Genomic DNA, 23,666 nt, shown 5'->3' with positions numbered 1-23,666 from the left:
TCATTCAGTTCATCAGTCATTTTGTTATTCGTGTTGTGTGTTATATGTTACAAGGGCAAGGGAGGGTTTTGGTTGTATTTATATTTGGTGGTGTCTTCTTGTTGCTGGGGTGGAGGGATATTTATATTTGTTTTCTGTTTTTCGCATGTCTTGTTTCATTTAATACATTTAATCAGTTTAATTTTACATCCTGCTTTTGTGTACTTACATTTACACTGTTGATTGTGGGGAAAAGTTTAATTGGTTAGAAGTACGGCTTGATAGGTAGATTATTTCTCAGTAAATTATCCAGGCAACAGGTCTTGGAGGTGTAGCTGCCGGCTAGGTAAAGTGGTCGGCCGTTACAACTTGTTTTATTTTATTTTTATTTGGTGAATACTGTGTAATGCACCTGGGCTTGAAGTCTTGAAGTAATAGTAGTATTACTGGAAGCTGCACTATTATTTATTGTAATGTTATTATTTGTTTAAATATTATGCAGTCTAATGATGGTAAAGTTGTTTAAAAAGTCACTTTAATGTGTCAGTGGGCAGAGATTGTTAAACATTAACAGAAATTGTAGTTGGTTTACAAAAAATATTTACTATTTATTCCTTTTCTAAGACATGTTCAGTGCAATACAACTTTTAACAGGCACCTCTGGATATATCGCTATTTGGTTGGTTGAAAATATGTTGTCAAAATTTTAGTTTAAGTTGTTTGCAAAATTTCTTCAATAAAAAAGGCTCTATATATTTTGACTGCATCTGTCATGCAATGTGATTCTTTCTCTTCATTAGTGCCACCCCCTTGTTGTGTGCACATTAAAATGTTTTTATTTGTACAATGTAAAAATCTCTTGACAGTGGAATTGGTTTTTCTTAGCCAGTCTACTGCAGTAATTGCAGTGAAAAATGTAACATCCACTTATACATGGGAAAAAAATAATCGAATACCGTGAAACCGGTATAATTTTGAAAAATACCGTGATATAGAATGTTTGGTCATACCACCCAGCACTATTACAGAGCCTTAAGTCACAGCCACAAGCTAAATCATTAAAATCTTGTGGGTATAACTTAAAACAGTCCTCAAACATCACACACATATCACACAACACAGTTTAGTGTAGAGGAATGGACAAATACTTCTCCTAGTACATGTAAGCAACAATTCGGGTCTGACAAGAATTATTCTTATGAAGCTATTTCTGCCAAAAAGGTAAATAGAGTTAATTTACAGTTTAACCACAATAAATTATATTTCTTTCAAAACTGGTCCGATGTTTTAAAATTAATTTGATTAGGAATACTGAGAGTATTTACATACGTCACCCTCTTTAGGAGGGTAACTATCTTTTGCACAGGAATATGTAATTATATTTTTGCTTAATAAAGTTAAGCAACATCTCATAAGAATTAGGAAGTAAAACGAAATTCAATAGTGCTACTAACAGGAAAAGACCACAAGTATGTGTTTTAACATAAAGTAAAATTATATCACTGTTACATTTAAATGATACAATTTATGATACTCTTTAGATGTAATAAAGACATAGTCAATATAAAACAAACATATATTAAAATGCACACAAAAACACTCCAATTTGTAATTTTAAATAAGCTTCTTTGTTATACTGTAAAGTATCACAATGTGTTGGGAAATGAACACTCTTAAGCAGTTTCTAAAATTTCTTAAAATAACTTTTGATGAAGAAGATCCTCCAAACAGTTAGCATCATCTCTTATCAACACTATGAATTTAGATTGACCTTATTTACAATAGTGACAAAAACAGAAAGATTAGGCAAAATCAGCGCTAGCACTATAATCAAACAGGAGCTAAAGTTGAGATAGTTTAATACCATTTGTAAAATAATATGTTAAAGGACAAAAACATAAATCTGACTAAATTTAATTTTCAATTATTGCTATAGATCTCTAGAAGTGTTAAAAATGTGAGGATTTTTAAGGGTAGAAAAATGGTTAATAACATATTCAGCTGTTTCACTAAATAACCTTTCAGTCACTCGAAAAAACAACCTTTTCTCATTTATACAAAATCATCTTATTAGAGCTGGGGAGGTACAAAAAGAAATCTCCCAATGCACATGGAAGTTTTAAAAAAATATTTCATTCCCTACAATTAGTTAGGAAATTATTATTTTTTCTTTCTTTAAATTTCCAAACGGCCTTAAGTAAAAAGTTATACTACTACTCTAAAATCTGATCTATTGAAGAGTGAATATAGATTTCACATGATTCGTAATTCCTAAACACTCTGTAAAAAATCTAAACAACTCCAAAATGCAGGTTTCAATGATCCTCAAGATTTCTTTTATTTTAAGATTTACTCACTGCTACCACCTCAGTCAAAACCCAAAATCAGTATGGACAAATACTCTAATAAGTATTTTATCGATAATTCAAACATGTTGTGTTACATCTATACGGCAATCAATAGAAGTTTTCATACCACAGGAATTTTCTTTTCAGGAAAAAATTAGTTTCTGTACAATGTAAGCGCTAGAACATTTTTGGTCCCTGGCCACTTGTGTGTGTTGTGTTCCAAATGCACAACAGAAACTGTAACCATTATGCAAAATATGCGACGTGCAAAAAAGAGTGATGTGAGGCATGTTTGGGAGTTCATGGCAAGATTAATACTTCGATGCAGTGCATAGTGTGGCGCACCAGGGAAGCGGTTATGAAGAGTGATGTATTGCAGTATGATCAGGAATTTATGGGGAACACCCCCACCTTACTGCTTCAAACCAACTGTGACTTCACAGGTGCTCCATATTCACTGGTAACATTCCATAGTTCAAACTACTAACAGATTTCTAAGTTATTGGTGGTACTTGTGGTCAACCAATCAGCATAGTTCATCTCCCAAAACCTGCTCACAACAGTTCTTGTTGAACCAAAAGTGCATACCCTAAACAAAAACATCAGGAGCTACAAATGGCCAGAGTCCCTATGATGGGAATTCAACAAAAGTTTGAGTTTCTAAAAAGTACATAATCAATGAAAAAGTTTGAGGTGGGAAAGCACTTTATAAGAAACAGAAAAAATACTCTGTTGAGAAGATCATGTTACCTAAATAAATATAACAATCGTCAAGTAAAAATATTAAAATTTATTGATATTAAAATCTACTTGAAAAAATGCTTGACAGATGGCTGAGTGCTTACCACATCTGCATTAGGCAGAACCTGTCCATTGATGTTAAGGGTTCGGAAAGGGGAGTGCGTTGACAGCCTTTTGTCCCATTCACTAGGTCTGGGTTCTGGAACAGACTCCATGAAGTTCCTTTTTAGTTCACTAATACTGGCGTGGTGGCGCATGATCTCATCTTGGGTCTTGTCCAAATCCTATTCTCAAAGGAAGGAAAAAAGGGAAAAGCAGAAAGGATAAAGAAAGAAGCAACATAGGAGCATGGGAAAAGGGAAAAAAAAATAAAAATTAATACCACAAATTCTATAAGTAAGTTTGTCAAAGAGCATAAATTAAGCAAACTGCTGGTAAATATGGTTGACTAGTATAGACGGAACATTCTGAGATGCTATGTAGTCTATAAAGCTTTCTGCAGGTGTTAGAAAGGTTGCAGAGTCAATATAACCTTGGCTTCATAAAATCAACAGCTAAGTATTAAAATTTTAATACATTTGTTAAGATCAAATACGCCTTAACACAAGGCAATGATAACCTGCACTGGAATTAAGTTCTAGGGTAGCACTGTAGAATTCAACAAAGTCTTCTCAGTCTTTTTTGGTAGTACCAACAATGTAGTAAGTACAAAGTGCACAATCAGTTGCTTACATTACTGAATTCTGGAACACATGGCTAATGGTGTCAAACTTTAAATGGTATATATATGTATTTTGTTTGCTTAGCACTTATCCTTCTGTTGGTGAGATGCTAAACTTCACATTTAAGGAAAACCAGCCAGCTCTTTTAATAGCAAAAAAAGGCTGCTTAACTTTTCATAACTTACTTTTTTTTTTAGATACTGAATTTTACAGTACTGTAAAGTTTAAGTAAATTGAACGGAGGAAGCAATTATCTACCTGCTTCACAGGCTTGTTCTTACTTGGACAAAGCTAGCAACACTTTGAGGATTCTATTTTTTGATTTCTGCAGTATCTTCAGTACCATCCTGCCTTGCCTTTTAAAGGGTAACCTCAGAGATATGCAAGTGGACGACCCTATGGTGTCCTGGATAATGGACTCTCTTTCCAGTAGACGGCAGTTTGAGAGGCTCAAGGAATGCTCCCCTGATATGGATGTATGCAACAGCAGAGCACCACAAAGAACAATCTTCACTTTATACAATTTAAAACTATAAAAATAACATAAGGACATGTCACTTGCAGAAGTTCTCAGACAATTTTGTACACATGGGGTATTTTGACTGAGGAGGGAGTATAAGAATCTGGTGGAGAACATTGTTTCTTCATGCAAAAAGAACTGCCTGCAACTTAACATGAAGAAAACAAAGGAATTGGTTACTGGCTTGTGCAATATCAAGGAGTCTCTACGCCAGCCAAACATTTAGGGTATGGATGTGGAGAGGCTGCATTAATATTTGGGGGTCCACATCAATTACAGGCTGGACTGGTCTCATAACAGAGTGGAAATATATAAGAAAGGGCAGAGTAGGCTCTTTTTTCTTAGAGTACTGTGTTCTTTCAATGTGGTTAATGAAATTCGTCACATATTCTATAACTCTGTGTTGGCCAGGTGAATAATATCACTTCAAGAGAGGCTCAACCAATCAAAAAATTTAATTAGAAGGGCAGGCTTAGTTATGGGACTAATTCTGGACCCCTTGGAGAAAGTGTTGAAGACAGTAAATAAAAAACAAAAAAACCTGCCATTATGAACAATGCTGTACATCTTCTCTCTGATGCACTAACTTCAAAGTCTCTCAGCCAAGTATTATTCAGCAGAGTGTGTCAAAAAAACCCAATGGTTCTCCTTTATACAAATAGCAACATGCCTGCATAGATGACTCACTGTTGCTCTAACTGCCAAGTCAGATATTTTTCTTTTTTAATTTTATTTGTTCTTAGTCATTCTTTTGCATATTCGGGCCATAGACAGATTAATTAAGGAATAAATAAAACACACACACACACACTACCCATCTTTTTATTTATTACACATCTGTAAAGAGCCAAATTTTTACCTGGGGACAAATAAAGTTCTATATATCAAAAGGAACAGCACTGGACATTCTACTCTGTAGTTAAGAATTATCAGGAAATTTTATACACTTCTGCCATACATAGTCTTACAACATCGAACAAGATAATTTCATAAGCTGTTTGATGCATTTCAGATTTAGACAATGTAGAGCATACGGTGGGAACAACTTGCAACCGTATTAAGCAAAAGGTGTGTTTGATCAATTATGCTAACTAAATTCCTTTAAAAATGCAAAAATTGAACAACTTAATTTATTTACACTTTCACATGTTCATGGCTGTACACCCACAAAAGCAAAACATTAAGTGAAAATACCATAAGTGTTTTCCAGCTTATGTAAATATAGTGTCACACACGTGCGCATGGGAGGCAGCTAAAGGGCTTGAGTGAAGGCAGTTCGGAGGCATGCCGGGGTGTGGCAGAGTGCACTGACTCTTTTTCTCCCTTGCCTGTAGACCATCCCCGGGGGATTTCACCTGGCTCTCCTGACATCACTTCCGGGACTGAGCCAATGGAAGTCGGCCACACCAGCTCCAGTCCCTCTGATGTCACCTCCGGCTACGAACCAATGGTGGAAGACCACATGCCAGATCCATATGACCTCACTTCCTGTCTCCCCCTTTAAAACCTGCCCCTTTTCCTTTGTTTCCTCAGTCTTGTACTGGACTCGGTTGAATGCATTTCAGTGCTGATTATTTTGACAAAACGACCTTTTGCAGCCAGGATACTATATTATACGGGTGGCTGCCCCAACTCTATCTGTCCATGTCTCGTTCTTGTGACAATAGGTAACTCTGACAAAAATCAAGTACTGCTATTTCAGCAGCATTCCCTTAGTTATTTTATAGCCTCCCATTAGCTGGATGAGTTAATACTGACTAACTGCAACAGCACTTTTTTCTTGTCATGAAATTAAATTATATTGCATTCAAATACAAAAATAATGCATCTCGATATTACATATTATTTCAGAGGCCAAGAAGAAAAGAATTTTACTTTGCATTAGTTATTGTTCAAATTTCACAGAATGTGTCAGTTTAGAATCCTCTGGCTGGTTTGTTATTAATTTGCATAGTCTCCCCAGATCTGCAACAGTTTTCCTCCCACATCATGAAATATGTGCTTGTTAGGATAACTAGCAATTCCAAATAGAGAGTAGCATGGACCCACTAGAGTCACAATTTCAAAGAGCCAGTTTATTGCATTTGGCCTGAATCTGTTGACATATTCTCCTGTCTCACACAACTAAGGTTATTACACCCTAGACTACCTTTCAGTTAAGCTCAAAGTCAATCCTAAAACACTTCTTAGCAGTCCTCATACAGAGCTTATTAAAGTCAGAAAAGATTATTCACTGCAGCCACAAGATATAAGTCTTAAAATCTCCTGGATAAAAAAAAAAATATTTGTTGGCAGAACCATTAGCTTCAGGAGCCCTGCACTCAGGAATGATCTACCTGCCAAGGCCCCATTATATACGTTTAAGGCAGAAGACAAACTACTTTAGCATGGCTGGTGCAAAAGTTGTACATATTGTTTTTAATAATTTAAATGTCTGCTTCTTAGGTTTAATCATTTTTCTCCTCCTTTCAGTGCCCCAAAGGAACAGTGGCAGTAAAATGTCCAGATCTTAGATTGGCAACTTTTAGCAGATATGTAGGTTTGTTGAGCCAGTGATGGCTAATCATTTCCTGTTGGTAATGTCAGTGTTTATTGAAATACACATGTAAATGCAAAGAACTAAAGCTTGTAAAACCTTCAATGATATAAAAAAATCCTGTGAAAAAGTATGTAAAGTTACAGTATGACCAATCAATTTAAATGGGTAAACTATACTTTATCTTCATGTTAAAACATGTAACAGTAAGGACAGCCACCGTGGCAGGAAGTGTTCTATTCAGTTTTGGATTTTAACCCTACATCTAATCAAACATATATACCTCAATCTTTGGAACCTAATGGTAGATTCTAGAAAACTAAACTGCAACCAGTCTATTGAATTGGAGTATTTACAGTTAAACCAGCCACTCCTGGTCAAGCTAAGGGACAGTTTTCAATAAAAGTCACTTTACAATATCACTTCCATTAAAACAATTTTAATTATAGTATAATAACTAGGAATAATCAGTACAGTTAAAAATATAAGAAGGAAACTCTGAAAAGAAATGAACATCAAGACAAAGTTGTAACACAGCTGAACTATAGATAAAAAATGTGTTTTAATGTATCAGGAATGGATATTTTTGAAGTAGTTGATTCTGTGTTAGTTTCTATATTTAGTATTTGTTAAATAGCAAATTCAAAAGTACCCATACTAAAGGTTACAATGTTGTTATACTGAAAAGCATTATGCACATGCAAGTAAAATAAATGAGGATTATGAAACATGCACAGAATGCAAAAAGCTCATGCTTTCAAAAGCTCTCATATATATCATGGTAACTGTAAATAAGGGATTGCAGAACTGATACAAACCTCCAACATTAAATTGCTATGTCTGATATAAATAGTGTCACCCTCAATTTTCTTAGGTCTTTTCTGTGAAAAACGAAACAAGAGGATGGGGTAGGAGGGGCAAAACAAAACAAAACAAAAAAAAGTCATTCCAGTGGCAATGTGACTGCAATTTTTTTTAATGTAATTAAACCAAAAATAGCAGACAAACACTAAATGAGGAGTTATTCATGTGCAGCACTTTTGATGGGACCACAGACACACACAAAAAAGTGCATACATCTATTGGGAGGTGCAGGGAGTGGGGCATGTGTTACAAAAGCGACCTTGAGGAATGGTAAGGACAGTGAAGGATAAATGTGCACAGAAAAGGCAATCAAAGAGTACACAGTATTTCACATTTTTGAGCTAATCAAATTAAAGAGACAGTACTGTTGATTTTGGGGTTCTTCCAAAAATTAATCTTAACTTGAATTAACATTAAAAGATCTTTTACAGCAGTCAAGAGGCGTTCTCCACACTGGACAACAGAGGTGTATAGATTTAGAATTACGATTATTTTTAAATTTCAAACAGTTAGGATTTTATTTTTTTACTATCAGTCTGAGACTGAAACACTTCCCCTAAGCTGTAATGTTACATACAATTAAAAAAAATAAATAAAAGGACTTCTGTATATTTTAAAGGTAACATTTTAGTATCACCCAACCAGTACATGGTTGCATAATACATTTTGCATAAGTTATAATAAAATTGTATTAAACACAAAAACACATTATTTAAAGCAGAAGCACAACGTACTCAAAAATCCTTGAAAACTTTAACTCACCCTATAATTAAATTATTTTATGTACTGTACATACTCCTCTCTGTGTCTGTGTGCGCACACACACACACACCTACACATAAGTATACCAGTATATTCACATACATACTGTATAAAGTATACAAACAAACACACACTAGTAATAATATCTGAATGTCAGCATTAACAATTTTCTTGTGGAATGGATAAAAACATTTTACATGAAAGTACATACAAGAATAGGGAAATTTATAGAACACTAATGATAGACCCATGAAATGTGAAAATTTTATAGCCGTAGCAGAATAATTGAACATAAGGAAGTTAGACATGTGAACTAATAAAAGAACAATGAAGGATATCTAAGATAGATAGAGATGATGATGGTTCTGATTTCTTTAGCTTCATTGGTAATATAACCAACTTATATTATAGAATATAAAGGACGGCAATAGAAAATTCAAAGGAATTCATTATATGTTAATAAGCTTCCTTACAAATTTTAAAATAAATGTATACAGTATATTAAAATGTACACCATTGATAAAAGACTGAATGGTGTGAATATTTTACATTTTAAGTATGATATGGCTCAATATTTCTTCTATGATAAAAGATATTATTACAGTACCAGGTATTTTTTGATATTTATCATCACTTACTGTATTTAATGGTAATAATTATTTCTGTGCATTTATTTTTGCACAAAAAAAAAAAAAAAAGGTACTTGTGTACTAAACGGATGGCAAGGACGCCAGTTCCTACCTATTCTAGTGTTGGGCTCAGGCTCTGTAGGGGAGGCGCCCCAGTTGCTTAATTTTTGGAGTTTACATTATTAGACTGACCTACCCCAACCACAAATACTTAACTTAAAGTTAGTGGGGGTGGAGCATAGTTGTCTATAGGTCCCTAATGTTAATGTCCCCTTTGGGAGCCTAATGTTAAAAACGAAAATCCGATTTGCGTCACGATAATAAAAAAGGGTATTAGCCGTCCGTGCCATCCGTTTAGTACACAACACAGAGTTGTAGTTACATATGCTACCATCAGAGACATTCTGCAGCGGCCATTTCCTGGTATTAAGATCACCCCTTATGACTTTTAAATGTGAAACATCATTGCAGTTTTCTCTGATTTTATTCATAATTAAATTAAGTTTTCAATGAAGTTAGATTTATGAGATTGGTTCATTAAAGAAACTGATACATAAATCAACAGATAAGCACACATAAATATATAACTAAAATACACTTGTATTATATACTGTATATATTTACCAGAAATTCAATTTTGTTTTTCAAAAACTGTTAACAACTTGGCAAATCAAAGAAAATTTTACCATAATTAAGTTTAGTTTGGAAATTAATCTGCAAAGGGCAAATTATTAAAAATCCAATCAACTGATATAAAAGTTGAAAAATGGTTTTGAGATAATGACAGGTACCAAGGTTATTATAGTTTTGCCTTTTTATATTAGTTTTTATTTCTAAATTTTTTCTGACCTTACTTGGAAATTCAGTTTAGTTTTAGTTTCCTTCATCAAGTATTTTTAGTTTTATTTTGCAAAGACATTTCTATTTTATTTTTACACATATTAGTTTCAGATTTAGTAATTATAGTATGGTTAAAGAGCTACTATTGGAGTTTAGTTTTTGAGTCATAACGAAACAGAACTACAGTAATCCCTCCTCGATCGCGGGGGCTGCGTTCCAGACCCCCCCCTGCGATAGGTGAAAATCAGCGAAGTAGAAACCATATGTTTGTATGGTTATTTTTATATATTTTAAGCCCTTATAAACTCTCCCACACTGTTAACATTATTAGAGCCCTCTAGATATGAAGTAACACCCTTTAGTCAAAAGTTTAAACTGTGCTCCATGACAAGACTGAGATGGCAGTTCTTTCTCACAATTAAAAGAATGCAAACATATCTTCTCTTCAAATGAGCGCCATCAGGAGCAGAGAATGTCAGAGAGAGCGCTCGCTAAAAAGCAAACAATCAAAAAATCAATAAGTGATTTTAAGTATGCAGAAAAAAACCGCGATAAAGCGGCATTTTGTAGAGGAGCGTCCGTATCTTCTAGACAAACAGCCTCTGTGCAAACAGCCGCTCTGCTCACACCCCCTCCGTCAGGCAGAGAGAATGAGAGAGATAGAGAGAAGCAAACAATCAAGGCACCGCGCGGGAAGCATATCTTATATCATTGAGGAGTTTTAGTTAATATGTAATACATGCTCTAATTGGGTAGCTTCTAAGCCATCCGCCAATAGCGTCCCTTGTTATGAAATCAACTGGGCAAACAAACTGAGGAAGCATGTACCATAAATTAAAAGACCCATTGTCCGCAGAAAGCCGCGAACCAGCGAAAAATCCGTGATATATATTTAGATGTGCTTACATTTAAAATCTGCGATAGAGTGAAGCCGCGAAAGTCGAAGCGCGATATAGCGAGTGATTACTGTATACACTTAACAGGTTTGGATATAATATCACACAACATACTTTACTATTTAGTTTTGTTTTGTCTGATAAAAACAAGTATAATCAAAACCAGGTACTGAATATGAACAATTTAAAAAATTTTAAAATATTTTCTATTTCATTTCTGCTGAACAAATCTGCGCTGTTTGCACTTTTCCTTTTATTGCACAAAATGGGCCAATTTGTAATGGACTTTAGGTGAATTTTAAGGTGCGAGGGTTTTTTACTCTAAATGTCTACAGCACACAACATACCCTGCTCCAAAGACAATGTGGTTATAATAAATGCCTACAATATTTCATTCAAAAATCTCAAACACTGGGCTTTGTTATTTTCAACCAGCCATATTGATCTCTAATTCAATCTCAGGCACAAACAATTTATTGACAGAATTTTGCACCTGCAGGCCTGGAAATATATAAAAAATAAGAAAAGAGATCCTACTGTGTTCTGACAGGTGAGACTATGAAAATCACGGGGGTTAAGAAAGAACAGGGCTCTTTGGCTTGAATCAGTGTGCAGACCCTACCTAGCTGTATTGAGGGAAACAAAGAAAAACAAGCATGTAGTGTGAAGGTTAGGGACAGTGAGACTTGAATAGCCCATGTATAATAATGGTAAACCCTTAATGAGCAAAGCATGAGCAGGTAATAAGAGTAAGGACAGGCACAAAATGACAAAAAACGGAATCTGAGATTAAGAACAATTTATATATTATCTAAACCTGTTTATCCAGAGCAGGATCTCAGGAACATGGAGCCTAGCCAAGCAGGTTTGGATGCAAGGCAGGAAAAATCCCTAGTATGCAATATGCATGATACGACTGATGTTAAGAAGAAAAAGAATATGATATTTCAACTGTCTGATCTGAGAGAGAAAGAAACACTGAAAAAATGGGGACAGAAATTTTAAAGCATAATTCTGTTACTGGATTATTTTCACAATATCAGGTACTTTGAGCTGTGAATATGAACTAAAAAAGATAAATGAATAAATCTATACTAATAAAAGGCAAAGCCCTCACTGACTCACTCATCACTAATTCTCCAACTTCCCGTGTAGGTAGAAGGCTGAAATTTGGCAGGCTCATTCCTTACAGCTTACTTAGCAAAGTTAAGCAGGTTTCATTTTGAAATTCTATGCGCAACGGTCATAACGGTCGACAATGTCCACCATGTTAAACTTTCTTATCTATGGCCCCATCTTCACAACATTTGGTAGGCGGCTTCCCTGCACTAACCGGAAACTGATGTACGTACTTAGATCGGTGGTATGACCCCTTTTTACCCTCTGATCTCCCATTTCAATTCAAACGCCCCCAATTTCCAGTAAGGATCTGCTACGCAATGACAATAAATAAGTCTCAGGGACAGACCCTACAAAAGGTTGGCACTGATTTGAGGCAAGATTGCTTTTCACATGGCCAACTGTACGTTGCATGCTCAAGAGTAAACTCAGCGCACAGCTTGGTCATATTACAACCGGAGGGCCGAACTGACAAATTGGTATAAAAAGAGATCCTTAACAAATAATTACTGGTATATTTTCCCTCAGTTTAAAAAGGTTTACATTTCTTCTTAATAAAAATTTTAAGGCAGTACTTCGCCGCTGCGAAGCACTGGTATTTTGCTATTATAGAATAAATACTAAAACAAATTAGTATGTTTAGCTTTTCACAACTTGGCAGACTCTCTTCCCCCACGTACCTGTAGTTCAGTAGAAACATTGCCAACTTGGGAATTTGAGAAGGTCTGTAAAGCTTTGTTGTGAAATGACGTTTTTAAAGCAAAAACGATTGTTCAGCAACAATATGATCTTGTATGATGACCTTGTCAGTGTCTCGATCAGTTCCGTTTTATTTTCAAAAATTGGGAGTGGTCTCCTCTAGACTTTTCGTGTACTCAGATATAGGGATGAATATTTGAGGACTGAACCGCAAGACAATGATTATATTATGTACATTAAAGAACCATCAAAAACAAATCAAATCAAATTAATAATATACTGAAAAATTATTCTAAAAGTAAAGTTGAATAAATCAGACTCTGCAGCTGCAGGAATAAAAAAAAATTGAGTATGTGTTCAGGTAAAGTACCACTTCTGGTTAATTGATTTGGCCCAAAACTTAATACAGATCTACAGTTTTGGTGTAGTTGCGTTTTTGAGATACAGTGGAACCTCGGTTCACGACGAAGAAGTTCTCCAAACTTTTGCCTCGGTTCACAACCACACACTCGGTATACGAACAAGCCAGTTTCCTTTGCCTGCCTGAGCTGAGCTGAGCGAGAGAGAGAGAGAGAGAGCGCGAGCGACGTGCCTGCTGGGGAGGGGGAGATTGATGCACGTGTTTGCCTGCCTATCTGCAGGCAGTACGTGCAAGCGAACCATCTCCCCAATTCCACCCCAGCACAGGCAGGCTGAGAGAGAAAGAGAGAGAGAGAAAGCGAGCGAGCCGCGTGCCTGCAAGAGCCCTGTTCATTGTTCTCAGTCAAACGTGCATGCGTTACCTGCACTCTCTTTGTGCTCTACAGTATTTCGTGTGCTTTTGCAGTTAACTATGGCTTCTAAGCAAGTGAAGAGTGGTGAGAAGAAAGTTTTGAAGAAAATTGAAATCGAAGTAAAGAAAGAAATTACAAGAGCTGGAAAAACTGTTTACCAGTTTACTCATTTACCAATCTGAGAACCCTCGTGCTTTCAAGAAGCACAATGTAAACAAAGCCAGACTGCCAGTAATGTGGAGGGCAAACACGAAGGGTTGGGTCACAAAGACTTTGTTTTTGGAATGGCTGCATGAGGCTTTCGCTCCCACCAGCTAAACAGCTAAAAACACCAGAAACCCAAGAAATCACAAGAGAGAAAACACCTGATGCTAGAACTAGATTCATGCAAGGTTAGTTTTCTTGGTGGTTTTTGTATTACGGATTTTTCAAAAGTTAATTTCTCAGTTCATAGCGTGAATTGTTGCAATGTTACTTTTCTCTTTTTTCAAATGTTCCTTTTTTCCGCTGTGCTTAAAACTCATTTTAAAAAAAGTGTTTACAGTGATCGGGCTGTAAGGCTATTAGCATGAACTCCTGCAATGTTTTTTGGTTGCTTGTGGTTGGTTTTTAAAGTTCAGATTTGTTCGAATGTTCCTTTTTTTCCACTGTGCTAAAAATTAATTTTAAAAAACTGCTGCACATGCTGCTGACAGAGGGTGGGTGGTGTGTGTGTGTGTGCTACAGAAAGAGAGAGAGAGAGCGCGAGCGAGCAAGCACAGAGAGCGAGCGCGTGGCAAGCAAGCGCAGAGAGAGAGAGAGCAAGCACGTGCTGTTGACAGGGAAGGGAGGGGGAGGGTGGTGTATGTGTGTGTGTGATACAGAGAGAGAGCGCTAGCAGGCTGAGCAGGGAGCCTGGGTGTTTTGTGTCAGTGTTATTCAATGTTTTTACATTAGTTTACTATTACACTGTGCATTCTACACTGTGTGCACAATTATTAGGCAAGTGAGTATTTTGACCATATCATCATTTTTAATGCGTATATTCCAACTCCAAGCTGTATTAACTTGAATGCTTATTGGATTTAAGCACGTCAGGTGATGTGTATTTGTGTAATGAGGGAGGGTGTGGCCTAAGGAGATCAACACCCTATATCAAGGTGTGCAGAATTATTAGGCAGCTAGTTTTCCTCAGGCAAAATGGGCCAAAAAAGAGATTTAACTGACTCTGAAAAGTAGTCAAAAATTGTAAAAGTCTTTCAGAGGGATGCAGCACTTTTGGAATTGCTAAGATATTGGTGTGTGATCACAGAACCATCAAACCTTTTGTTGCAAATAGTCAACAGGGTCGCAAGAAACGTGTTGAGAACAAAAGACGCAAATTAGCTGCCAAAGATTTGAGAAGAATCAAACGTGAAGCTACCAGGAACCCATTATCCTCCAGTACTTTCATATTCCAGAGCTGCAACCTACCTGGAGTGCCCAGAAGTACAAGGTGTTCAGTGCTCAAAGACATGGCCAAGGTAAGGAGGGCTGAAACCCAACCACCACTGAACAAGAAACATAAGTTGAAACGTCAAAACTGGGCCAAGAAATATCTGAAGACAGATTTTTTTCAAAGGTTTTATGGACTGATGAGATGAGAGTGACTCTTGATGGACCAGATGGATGGACCTGTGGATCAGTAATGGCACAGAGCTCCACTCCAACGTGGAGGTGGGGTACTGGTATGAGCTGGTATTTTTAAAGATGAGCTAGTTGGACCTTTTGCATTGAAGATGAACTCAAAATCAACTCCCAAACCTACTGCCAGTTTTTCAAGACACTTTCTTCAAACAGTGATACAGGAAAAGACCATGATTTTATGCAGGCCAATGCTCCATCACTTGCATCGAAGTTCTCCACTGCGTGGCCAGCCAGTAAAGGCCTTAAAGATGAAGGAATAATGACATGGCCCCTTCCTCATCTGACCTAAACCCTATCGAGAACTTGTGGGCACTTCTTAAATGCTAGATTTACGGGGGAGAAAAACAATACACCTCTCTGAAGAGTGCCTGGGAGGCTGTAGTCACTGCTCCACAAAAAGCTGATCGTCAACAGATCAAGAAACTGACAGACTCCATGAATGGAAAGGCTTATGACTGTTATTGGAAAGAAGGGTGGCTATATTGGTCATTCATTGATTGATTTATTTTTTTTGAAATGTCAGAGATGTTTATTTGTAAATTTTGAGGTGTTTGTTTATTATTCTCACTATAACAGATGAAAATAAACAAGTGAGATGGGAAAATTTTCATTTTTCCTTTAGTTGCATAATACATCTGCACACTAATAGTTGCCTAATAATTGTGCGCACATATGTATTCCCCTGATGATGTTCACACTCACATCTCCGTTGTGAAACATTCAGGTTTCAGGTTTATTAACATTTTGAATTGACTGATAGCACTGTGTTTGTTCCATATTAAAATTAATCCTCAAAAATACAACTTGCCTAATAATTCTGCACTCCCTGTATGGTGTAATTAACTATATTTGTGCTTAATCTTTTCACATATTTACATACAGTTCGTATGGTCTGGAACGGATTAATTGTATTTACATACAATCCTATGGGGGGAAACTTCGGTTCATGACCAACTCGGTTTACGACCAAAGTTCTGGAATGAATTATGGTCGTGAACCGAGGTTCCACTGTATCGTGTTTATACACACACACACAGACAATTCCAAAAAATGGTATTTTTGGACTTGGGGAGTTCTAAAACGTCAAGATTCATCAAAATGTCGTGATCGAATTTTTTAATGATTAGTATACTTTCTCTATACTTTGTATACTTCGAGTGCGAAGTAGCAGGTGAATTTCTGTCAACAAAAAACAGGCACCTTAGAAATAAACTGAAATGTTACTCACTCATGATTTTTCTGTCCATACGGTAAAGCACATTCCGATTTCAGGAGTTTGAATTACATCTTGATTTACAGCAAGTGCAAAGAAAGGCGGCAGGTAAATCGCTTTCTATTCTACACGCTTTACACACGTATTCAGCTTGCTCTGTCACTGCAAATACTGTGTGAAAACCCGCCCTCCACTATATGAATACGTGCGGTCGGCACCTGGGTGGATGGCTTTCAGTTTTAGGGTTAAATGTTAAGGGTTAAAAACTAACCAATAAAATTAATTCAAAAATGAAAACTAAACTTATGTTTAGTAAATTATTATTTTATTTCAGTTAGTCTTTCCACCTACTTTAATAGTTTCATTTAGTTTTAGTTTTTCATTTCAGTTTTGTTTATTATTTTATTTCAGTTTATGAAAATGTTTTTTAATAATAGTTTCAGTTTTGATATTAGTTTTTTTTTTTTTTTTAACTGTAATAACCTTGACAGGTAATGGTAAGTGTTAAAATGTGCCCATTTCTAAAAAAAGATTATTTTTTCTTTAACACTTTAAGTAACTATACATGTAAAGAACTTTAAACACTATAAATACTACTACAGTCTGGCACTTCCCTAAAGAACAGAGAAAGGTTATGCTCACTAAATATCTTTAAAGAAGTTTAAACTCTTTCCAAGAGCCCAATTCCAACATCCCAGAGTGAACCAGATAGGCAAGACCAGGGAACAACATAAGAGCTGTTATGGTGTATAAAATCTGCACATTTTGGTTTCCAATATATTTTGTTCAATACAAGACAACAGATGAAATTAACAAATTAAAGCAGGTTTTCTTCCCTTACACCTTACTTTTATAACACTTGTTCATAGCTTCGTGCTAATTTGGTTTTATAGCCTGGGAAAGGATGCTGAGCTGATACCTCAGGCTATTGATTACTTTATGGATGGACATCTGGAACAACAATTTGCTTTATAGCCTGGGACAGAAAGAACTACTGATACCTCAGAGCACATCAAAGGTTTTGTTGTGTGGGAAAACGGACAGTGAATTAATTCATCAATCATTTGGACAGCCAGCCAATCAGGTGCATGTGTAGTGAAACCAAGGCTTGACATTTCATAATAAATATGCCTTGGTTTGGAAAGCAAGAAAGACAGCAAAGGGAGAAGAAGAGAGAAGCAAAGAAGAAGAGGAACGGACGAAGACGGCCCTGGTCGTCAGAAAGGCATCATCAACATTGATTGCTAAATCAAATGCCTCCCTGGGACATTCATCCTTGTCATCTGTAACTTTTTCGTAAGCTTTTTCTAAAGACTATATATATTCAGACTTTCCTATCACTACCTATTATCTAGTATTCTTTGTTCTTGTGGTATTATTATTATTCTTGTAATAAATACCATGCTGCTTTTAACTTTCAATGCTTTGTCTTAATGTCTAGAGTGATTCAAGTAATAAGTTAGATTTCTTTGAGCACCTGGTGACAGCCAGATTTTTGCCATTATTTCTGTGCTGCGAGGTTTATATGGCTGAGAGTGAGAGCGCTATACTCAACAGAAGGAACAAATACGAGAAAGAAGGTATTCTTGGCTGATGAATGGCCTATAGTCAAGAGTGCCGAGTCTTTGTATGTTTAAATGTATTCTTGTAGACCAAAAGGAATATTTAGGTCTGAGATATCACTAAAACATTGTATTGTTGTTCGTGCCGAAAATAAGTAAGTCTCTTGAAGTGCTGAATGACAGGCTGTTATTCCTATAGCACTTGTGTGGTTTAAAGTGCTAAGGGTTAATCAGCGTGTGTGTGTCATTCATGCGGCACTGTTGGGGTTAGGGTCTGTGCGTGTGTTTATCTATGTGTGTGTGTGTTCATCTTAAAGTGCAACAGTAGACCAACCTGATAATGAACTTGACGAGAACCCTTACCCTTGAGGAAACAGGTAATAGGGTAAGTGGTGGGAAATACCACGATAATACAGAGCATAAATATACTTAAAATCCATTACTATGTGTTATTCTGGGCAAGACACAACTTCAAATTAAGAGATTAATAATTAGGATAATGTAAGATGGATGTTGGAGTCCAGTAAAGAAAAGAAAATATTAATTACTTAAAAACTTAAAATGAAAAAGCAAACAGTCAAAAATAATGATCTTCATTTCACAGCACCAAGTACTAGCTTAACTATAAACTAACAAAAATGCACCAATGCGGTTCAGTGCTGATAGATCATAATGAATAAACGAAAAGTTAAATCTTTGGAAGGGAGTAAATCAAGTACTGTCACTTTAAAACAAAGTAAAAGCATGAGTATAGGTGAAAGTAGCAACTATATACAACTCTTTCTAGAAATGAATAATCTAACCTTTCGCATTCGAACAATCTCCTCATCAGCCTCTGGAGGGACCGGTTTCTGCAGAATGGAAAAAGAAAAACATTCATTAAAATGATGTATGTCTACCTGCTGCCTACATTTAAAATGTAAGAAAAAAAAAAAAAAGCCTTAAAAAAAAAAAAAATTACATAAGTAAATGAATTTTTGGATACACACCTGAGATTTGTCACCATTTGTGGCAATTACTGCTGGAGTTTCCTTCAATTCTCTCCCAATCTATGTTGTCACAGAAACGGTAAAATCAATTAAAAAAAGATGTAATTGCTACAAAAACATACTACCCATTTCCTTCCTGCTTCAATAGAACCTGACTTGTCTAACGTAAATTACATTTGGAACAGTTGTTCATGGTAATTTATCAACTTTAAGACAGAATATTTAACCATTATTCCTGATAACACAATATAGGCAAAACACTAGCCACACATCAAACAATCAACAGAACTCCAAGGGAGCATAGATATATATTTTAGCTTAGGAATGCAGTGATAACTGTGGCATCAATTAGATTGGAGGTATTTTACAAGTATAGCACACAATTTTCTGCAAGTATCATGGAATAGCCATTACCATACAACTGTGCAGAAAATAACAAGCACTATTAAAGGAGTTCACATATGTTAATATGACAAACATACCTTTTTTGTATGTGGAAAAAGCAGGCTTCTATTACTGCTTTTTTTGGTAAAACTTTTAGAGCATATTGCAATACAGATTTCATGATTCAATATTCCCACAATATGAAATGCTCATAAAAGAAATTACCTATATTGTGCATAAAAAATAAGCCTTATGAAGATTTTAATATTCATAGCCACAAAAGTGAACTAAGCAGTGTACAATTCAAAACTGAATCTGAACTTTAGATGGAATATCACAAAACTAACATTGATTAGAATGCTAGCAATAAGGCTACCCGAGTAAGCAGCCAGCAATTAGTAAGCCAGGACTTTCAACTTAGTTTAAACAGAGTCTCCTTCAATTTTTAATCTGTTGACTCTAAATCCAATTTTAAACACATTCATGTGTATATTTTTAAATGACAGCAATAGAATGATTTTAAATTCTGCATCATTAGAGGAGTTGAACTTTGTATTGTTTTTAGATAATTCTTTTAGAATGTTAAAAAATACATTGATAAAAATACTTTTTGGAATTTATTAGCTTGGGGTGAAGGAGGCACACAGGATGGACAGGCATCCCAGCAGGAAGTCAGGAAAGTCCCTTACCTGGAAGGGAGGCCTCGAGCAAAAAGAAAGGCATCCTGAAAGAAGGAGCTGCAGAGGGGAATTTAATTCCCCCAGGTGTTAGATGGCAGCAGCCATCCATATCAACGCCCATTTGGGAACCAGCAGGGAAGTTGTAGCCCTGAATTGTAAGGAGGACTGAGTTCTGGAGAAAGGAAAACATGTGTTTGTGCTGCTTTAAAGGTATTTTGTAATAAACCTTTCATTATTTAAACCCGGCACTGTGCTGGTGTATTTGTGTTTGGGGCTCACCGACGCCCCTGTTTCCATTACAGAGGTAATTAGGATCAAATTAGATAAACAGCCTAAGAAAGACTTATCGATTATTCTTGTAACCATTACTAATCCGATACAAGGCCTAAGTCTGAGATGCACCCTGAGCGGAAAAAAAAGAAGAGCAGAGCAAGACAGAAAAACAAGAAGCAAAGAAGGGATCAACAAAAGAAAGAACTACCAAAAAAACTGGCAAGACCTCTGTGAAAGTAACTATCTGAAGCAACTCTACACCTAGACTTGAACAGACTCATCTTCCATCACCTGGGGCCTCATGTATAAACGGTGCGTACGCACAGAAATGTTGCGTAAGAACGTTTTTAAATTCAAATCGCGATGTATAAAACCTAAACTTGGCGTAAAATCATGCACATTTCCATGGTACCTCATACCCTGCCGTACGCAAGTTCTCCACTCAGTTTTGCAGACTGGCGACACCCAGCATCAAAGCAGTCCTACTGTTCCTGTGTGGTTTATCTTTCTTTTTCAGGTCCACGTCCCTGACACGGCTTTATAAATACACTGAAATTAACCGCATATTGTTTATTAGTTTAATGCATCTGATTTCAATTAACCTGTAACAATATAATGGTCCACAGAATGGTCAAACTATTCCAAATACCATAACTGCTTTAACGTTGTTACTCTCAGTGCACCTTCTTCGTTCAGCTGCTCCCGTTAGGGGTTGCCACAGCAGATCATCTTACTCTTACTGCACCACTCGGAGCAGCTGATCGGAAAGATTATTATCGGTATACAGCATCAAGCATACGCTGCCTCAGCCGTGCTTCCTATTCAAAATGCTTCTCACATGGCAAACGCTTCAAACCTTTCTTGTACGGACCTTGCGGTTCAGAAAGAGTTTCATCCCAAGAGCTCTAAACGCACTCAATCAGTCCATCAACTGCTCCTTGTAGAACTGTTAGTACTTATAAGTACAAACACTTCACTGTAAACTTGCACTACAGTTATAATATTACACAACCTGAGCCACTTTATAAAGCGTGTATTTACATATGATGACGATATAATTTTTAAGATGAAATGCAGCAAAATATGTTTATTATACAGATAAAACTTTAACTTCATTTATCTATACTAATAAAAGGCAAAGCCCTCACTCACTCACTCATCACTAATTCTCCAACTTCCCGTGTAGGTAGAAGGCTGAAATTTGGCAGGCTCATTCCTTACAGCTTACTTACAAAAGTTGGGCAGGTTTCATTTCGAAATTCTACGCCTAATGGTAATAACTGGAAGGTATTTTTCTCCATTAACTGTAATGGAGTTGAGCTGGAATGACGTGGGGGGGGCGGAGTTTCGTGTGACATCATCACGCCTCCCACGTAATCACGTGAACTGACTGTCAACGCAGTGCGTAGAAAACCAGGAAGACCTCCAAAAAGCGCTTAAGAAAACATGCATTATATAATTGAGAAGGCAGAGAAACAATAAGAAGCGAGCGAGTGACATATACTACCATATTCACGAGTGATGCTACCTCGGAAAGAAAGCAAGGTGTAAACCTAAACTTTAAATTAAGTTCATAGACAGGCTACCGCTGGCGTTTCACATGCCCACAGGTAATGCGGGATACAAGTTTAATGAGAGGACACAGGATATAAACGAGAGTTTTGATCACTTTGTAACTACAGTAATCCCTCGCTATATCGCGCTTTGACTTTCGCGGTTTCACTCTATCGCGGATTTTAAATGTAAGCATATCTAAATATATATCATGGATTTTTCACTGGTTCGCCGCTTTCTGCGGACAATGGGTCTTTTAATTTAGGTTACATGCTTCCTCAGTTTGATTGCCCAGTTGATTTCATACAAGGGATGCTATTGGCGGTTGGCTTAAAAGCTACCCAATCAGGGCATGTATTACATATTAACTAAAACTCCTCAATGCTATAAGATATGCTTCCCGCGTGGCTTGTTTGCTTCTCTCTATCTTTCTCACTCTCTGTCTGACGGAGGGGGTGTGAGCAGAGGGGCTGTTTGCACAGAGGACACGGACGCTCTTCTACAAAATGCCGCTTTATCGCGGTGCTTCTGTATACTTAAAAGCATGTATTGATTTTTGATTGTTTGCTTTTTCTTTGCAGCTCTCTGACATTCTCTGCTCCCACGGCGCTCCTTTAAAGATAAGATATATTTGCTTTCTTTTAATTGTGAGAAAGAACTGTCATCTCTGTCTTGTAATGGAGCACAGTTTAAACGTTTGACTAAAGGGTGTTATTTCATGTCTAGAGGGCTCTAATAATGTTAACAGTGTGGGAGAGTTTATAAGGGCTTAAAATATATAAAAATAACCATACAAACATATGGTTTCTACTTGATTTTTCACCTATCGCGGGGGGGTCTGGAACGCATCCCCCGCGATCGAGAAGGGATTACTGTAAGTTAAAATTGTAGGTGAAGGGGTGTGCTTATGCAAATTCCGAGAGACTGTGTTTGTGGGGGATTGACAGTTAAGGCGGGTGGAGGAGTCACGTCATCATATCCCTCCCATTCATCTAATTTCGCCTGAGCTGAGCTCCACGGTTAACGCCTTCCTTCGCAACTTCGTCAGACTGCCACCAAATACTCACAGAAAAATCCACAAGTTAATACACACGCTGTCTCTAGAGTTTCTACACACTGAATCCTCCACGCACTACTTACAAAAGGTCACAAAAGGTCACATTGACAATCGTGTTATTTTTAAAAACTTTCCTTTTCTTAGCACAGGCACAGCTGAGAAGCTTCGATGCATGTGCTCCATAACGCGTTAAAAAATAATGCATTTAATCACACTTTGCATTACAAGCAGATTACATTGATCAGCGCATCCCGATTCATTTTACCCTCGCACCACCTTAGTTTGAGAAGAAGTATGAAAAAATATGAGGTTAACACAGAAAACAGATCACCAATTCAAGTTTTATAAATAATCGATTCGCTATCAATAATTGTTTTGATAAAGCCATCCTCCTTCCATTTTATAATTTTTCCGCCACTAGCCATGATTAAATGAACGGTAAAAAAGTAAGAGCAAAGCGAGGGTGACTTATTTAGGCAGGCATATATATGACAGCAACACTCATGACAATGTCAATCATGGTACGTTATTATTAAAATGTTTCCATTTCTTTTTCATTACTTCTTTAACACACTACTTCTCCGCTGCGAGGCGCGGGTATTTTGATATAGATATATATATATATATATATATAGATATAGATATATATAGACATATATATAGATATATATATATATAGATATATATATATATATATATATATAGATATAGATATATATATAGATATAGATATATATATAGATATAGATATATATATATATAGATATAAAAATATATATAAAACATATGAATGACCTCCAAAGATCGCTGAGACTTTTGATATCATGAACGAGTCTGCAAAAACTGTGGTCTCCTGCCCAG

General features: G+C 36.4%; 1 protein-coding gene across 15 annotated transcripts in view; it reads right to left on the bottom strand.

Annotated features, from left to right (window-relative positions):
- The window catches only part of epb41a (erythrocyte membrane protein band 4.1a), a 234,654-nt gene that overhangs the window by 39,810 nt on the left and 171,178 nt on the right, over positions 1 to 23,666 (bottom strand). For 14 of the 15 annotated variants that reach the window (XR_005631025.1, XM_039739690.1, XM_039739692.1 and 11 more), the window contains 4 exons: positions 18,858 to 18,917; positions 18,672 to 18,719; positions 7,665 to 7,727; positions 3,173 to 3,352 (listed from right to left, as the gene is read on the bottom strand). Coding sequence is in view for 14 of the 15 variants with exons in the window: in XM_039739690.1 (XP_039595624.1) it covers positions 3,173 to 3,352; positions 7,665 to 7,727; positions 18,672 to 18,719; positions 18,858 to 18,917 (351 nt within the window). In the remaining variant the exon portion in view is untranslated. The remainder of the gene's footprint in view (positions 1 to 3,172; positions 3,353 to 7,664; positions 7,728 to 18,671; positions 18,720 to 18,857; positions 18,918 to 23,666) is intronic. The other variant, XM_039739695.1, reaches the window with a different exon arrangement.

Source organism: Polypterus senegalus, chromosome 17, assembly GCF_016835505.1.
Source record: "Polypterus senegalus isolate Bchr_013 chromosome 17, ASM1683550v1, whole genome shotgun sequence".
NCBI classification, from domain to species: Eukaryota; Metazoa; Chordata; class Cladistia; order Polypteriformes; family Polypteridae; genus Polypterus; species Polypterus senegalus.
Note: the sequence above shows the minus strand (reverse complement) of the source record. Positions and strands in the feature narration are given on the sequence as shown.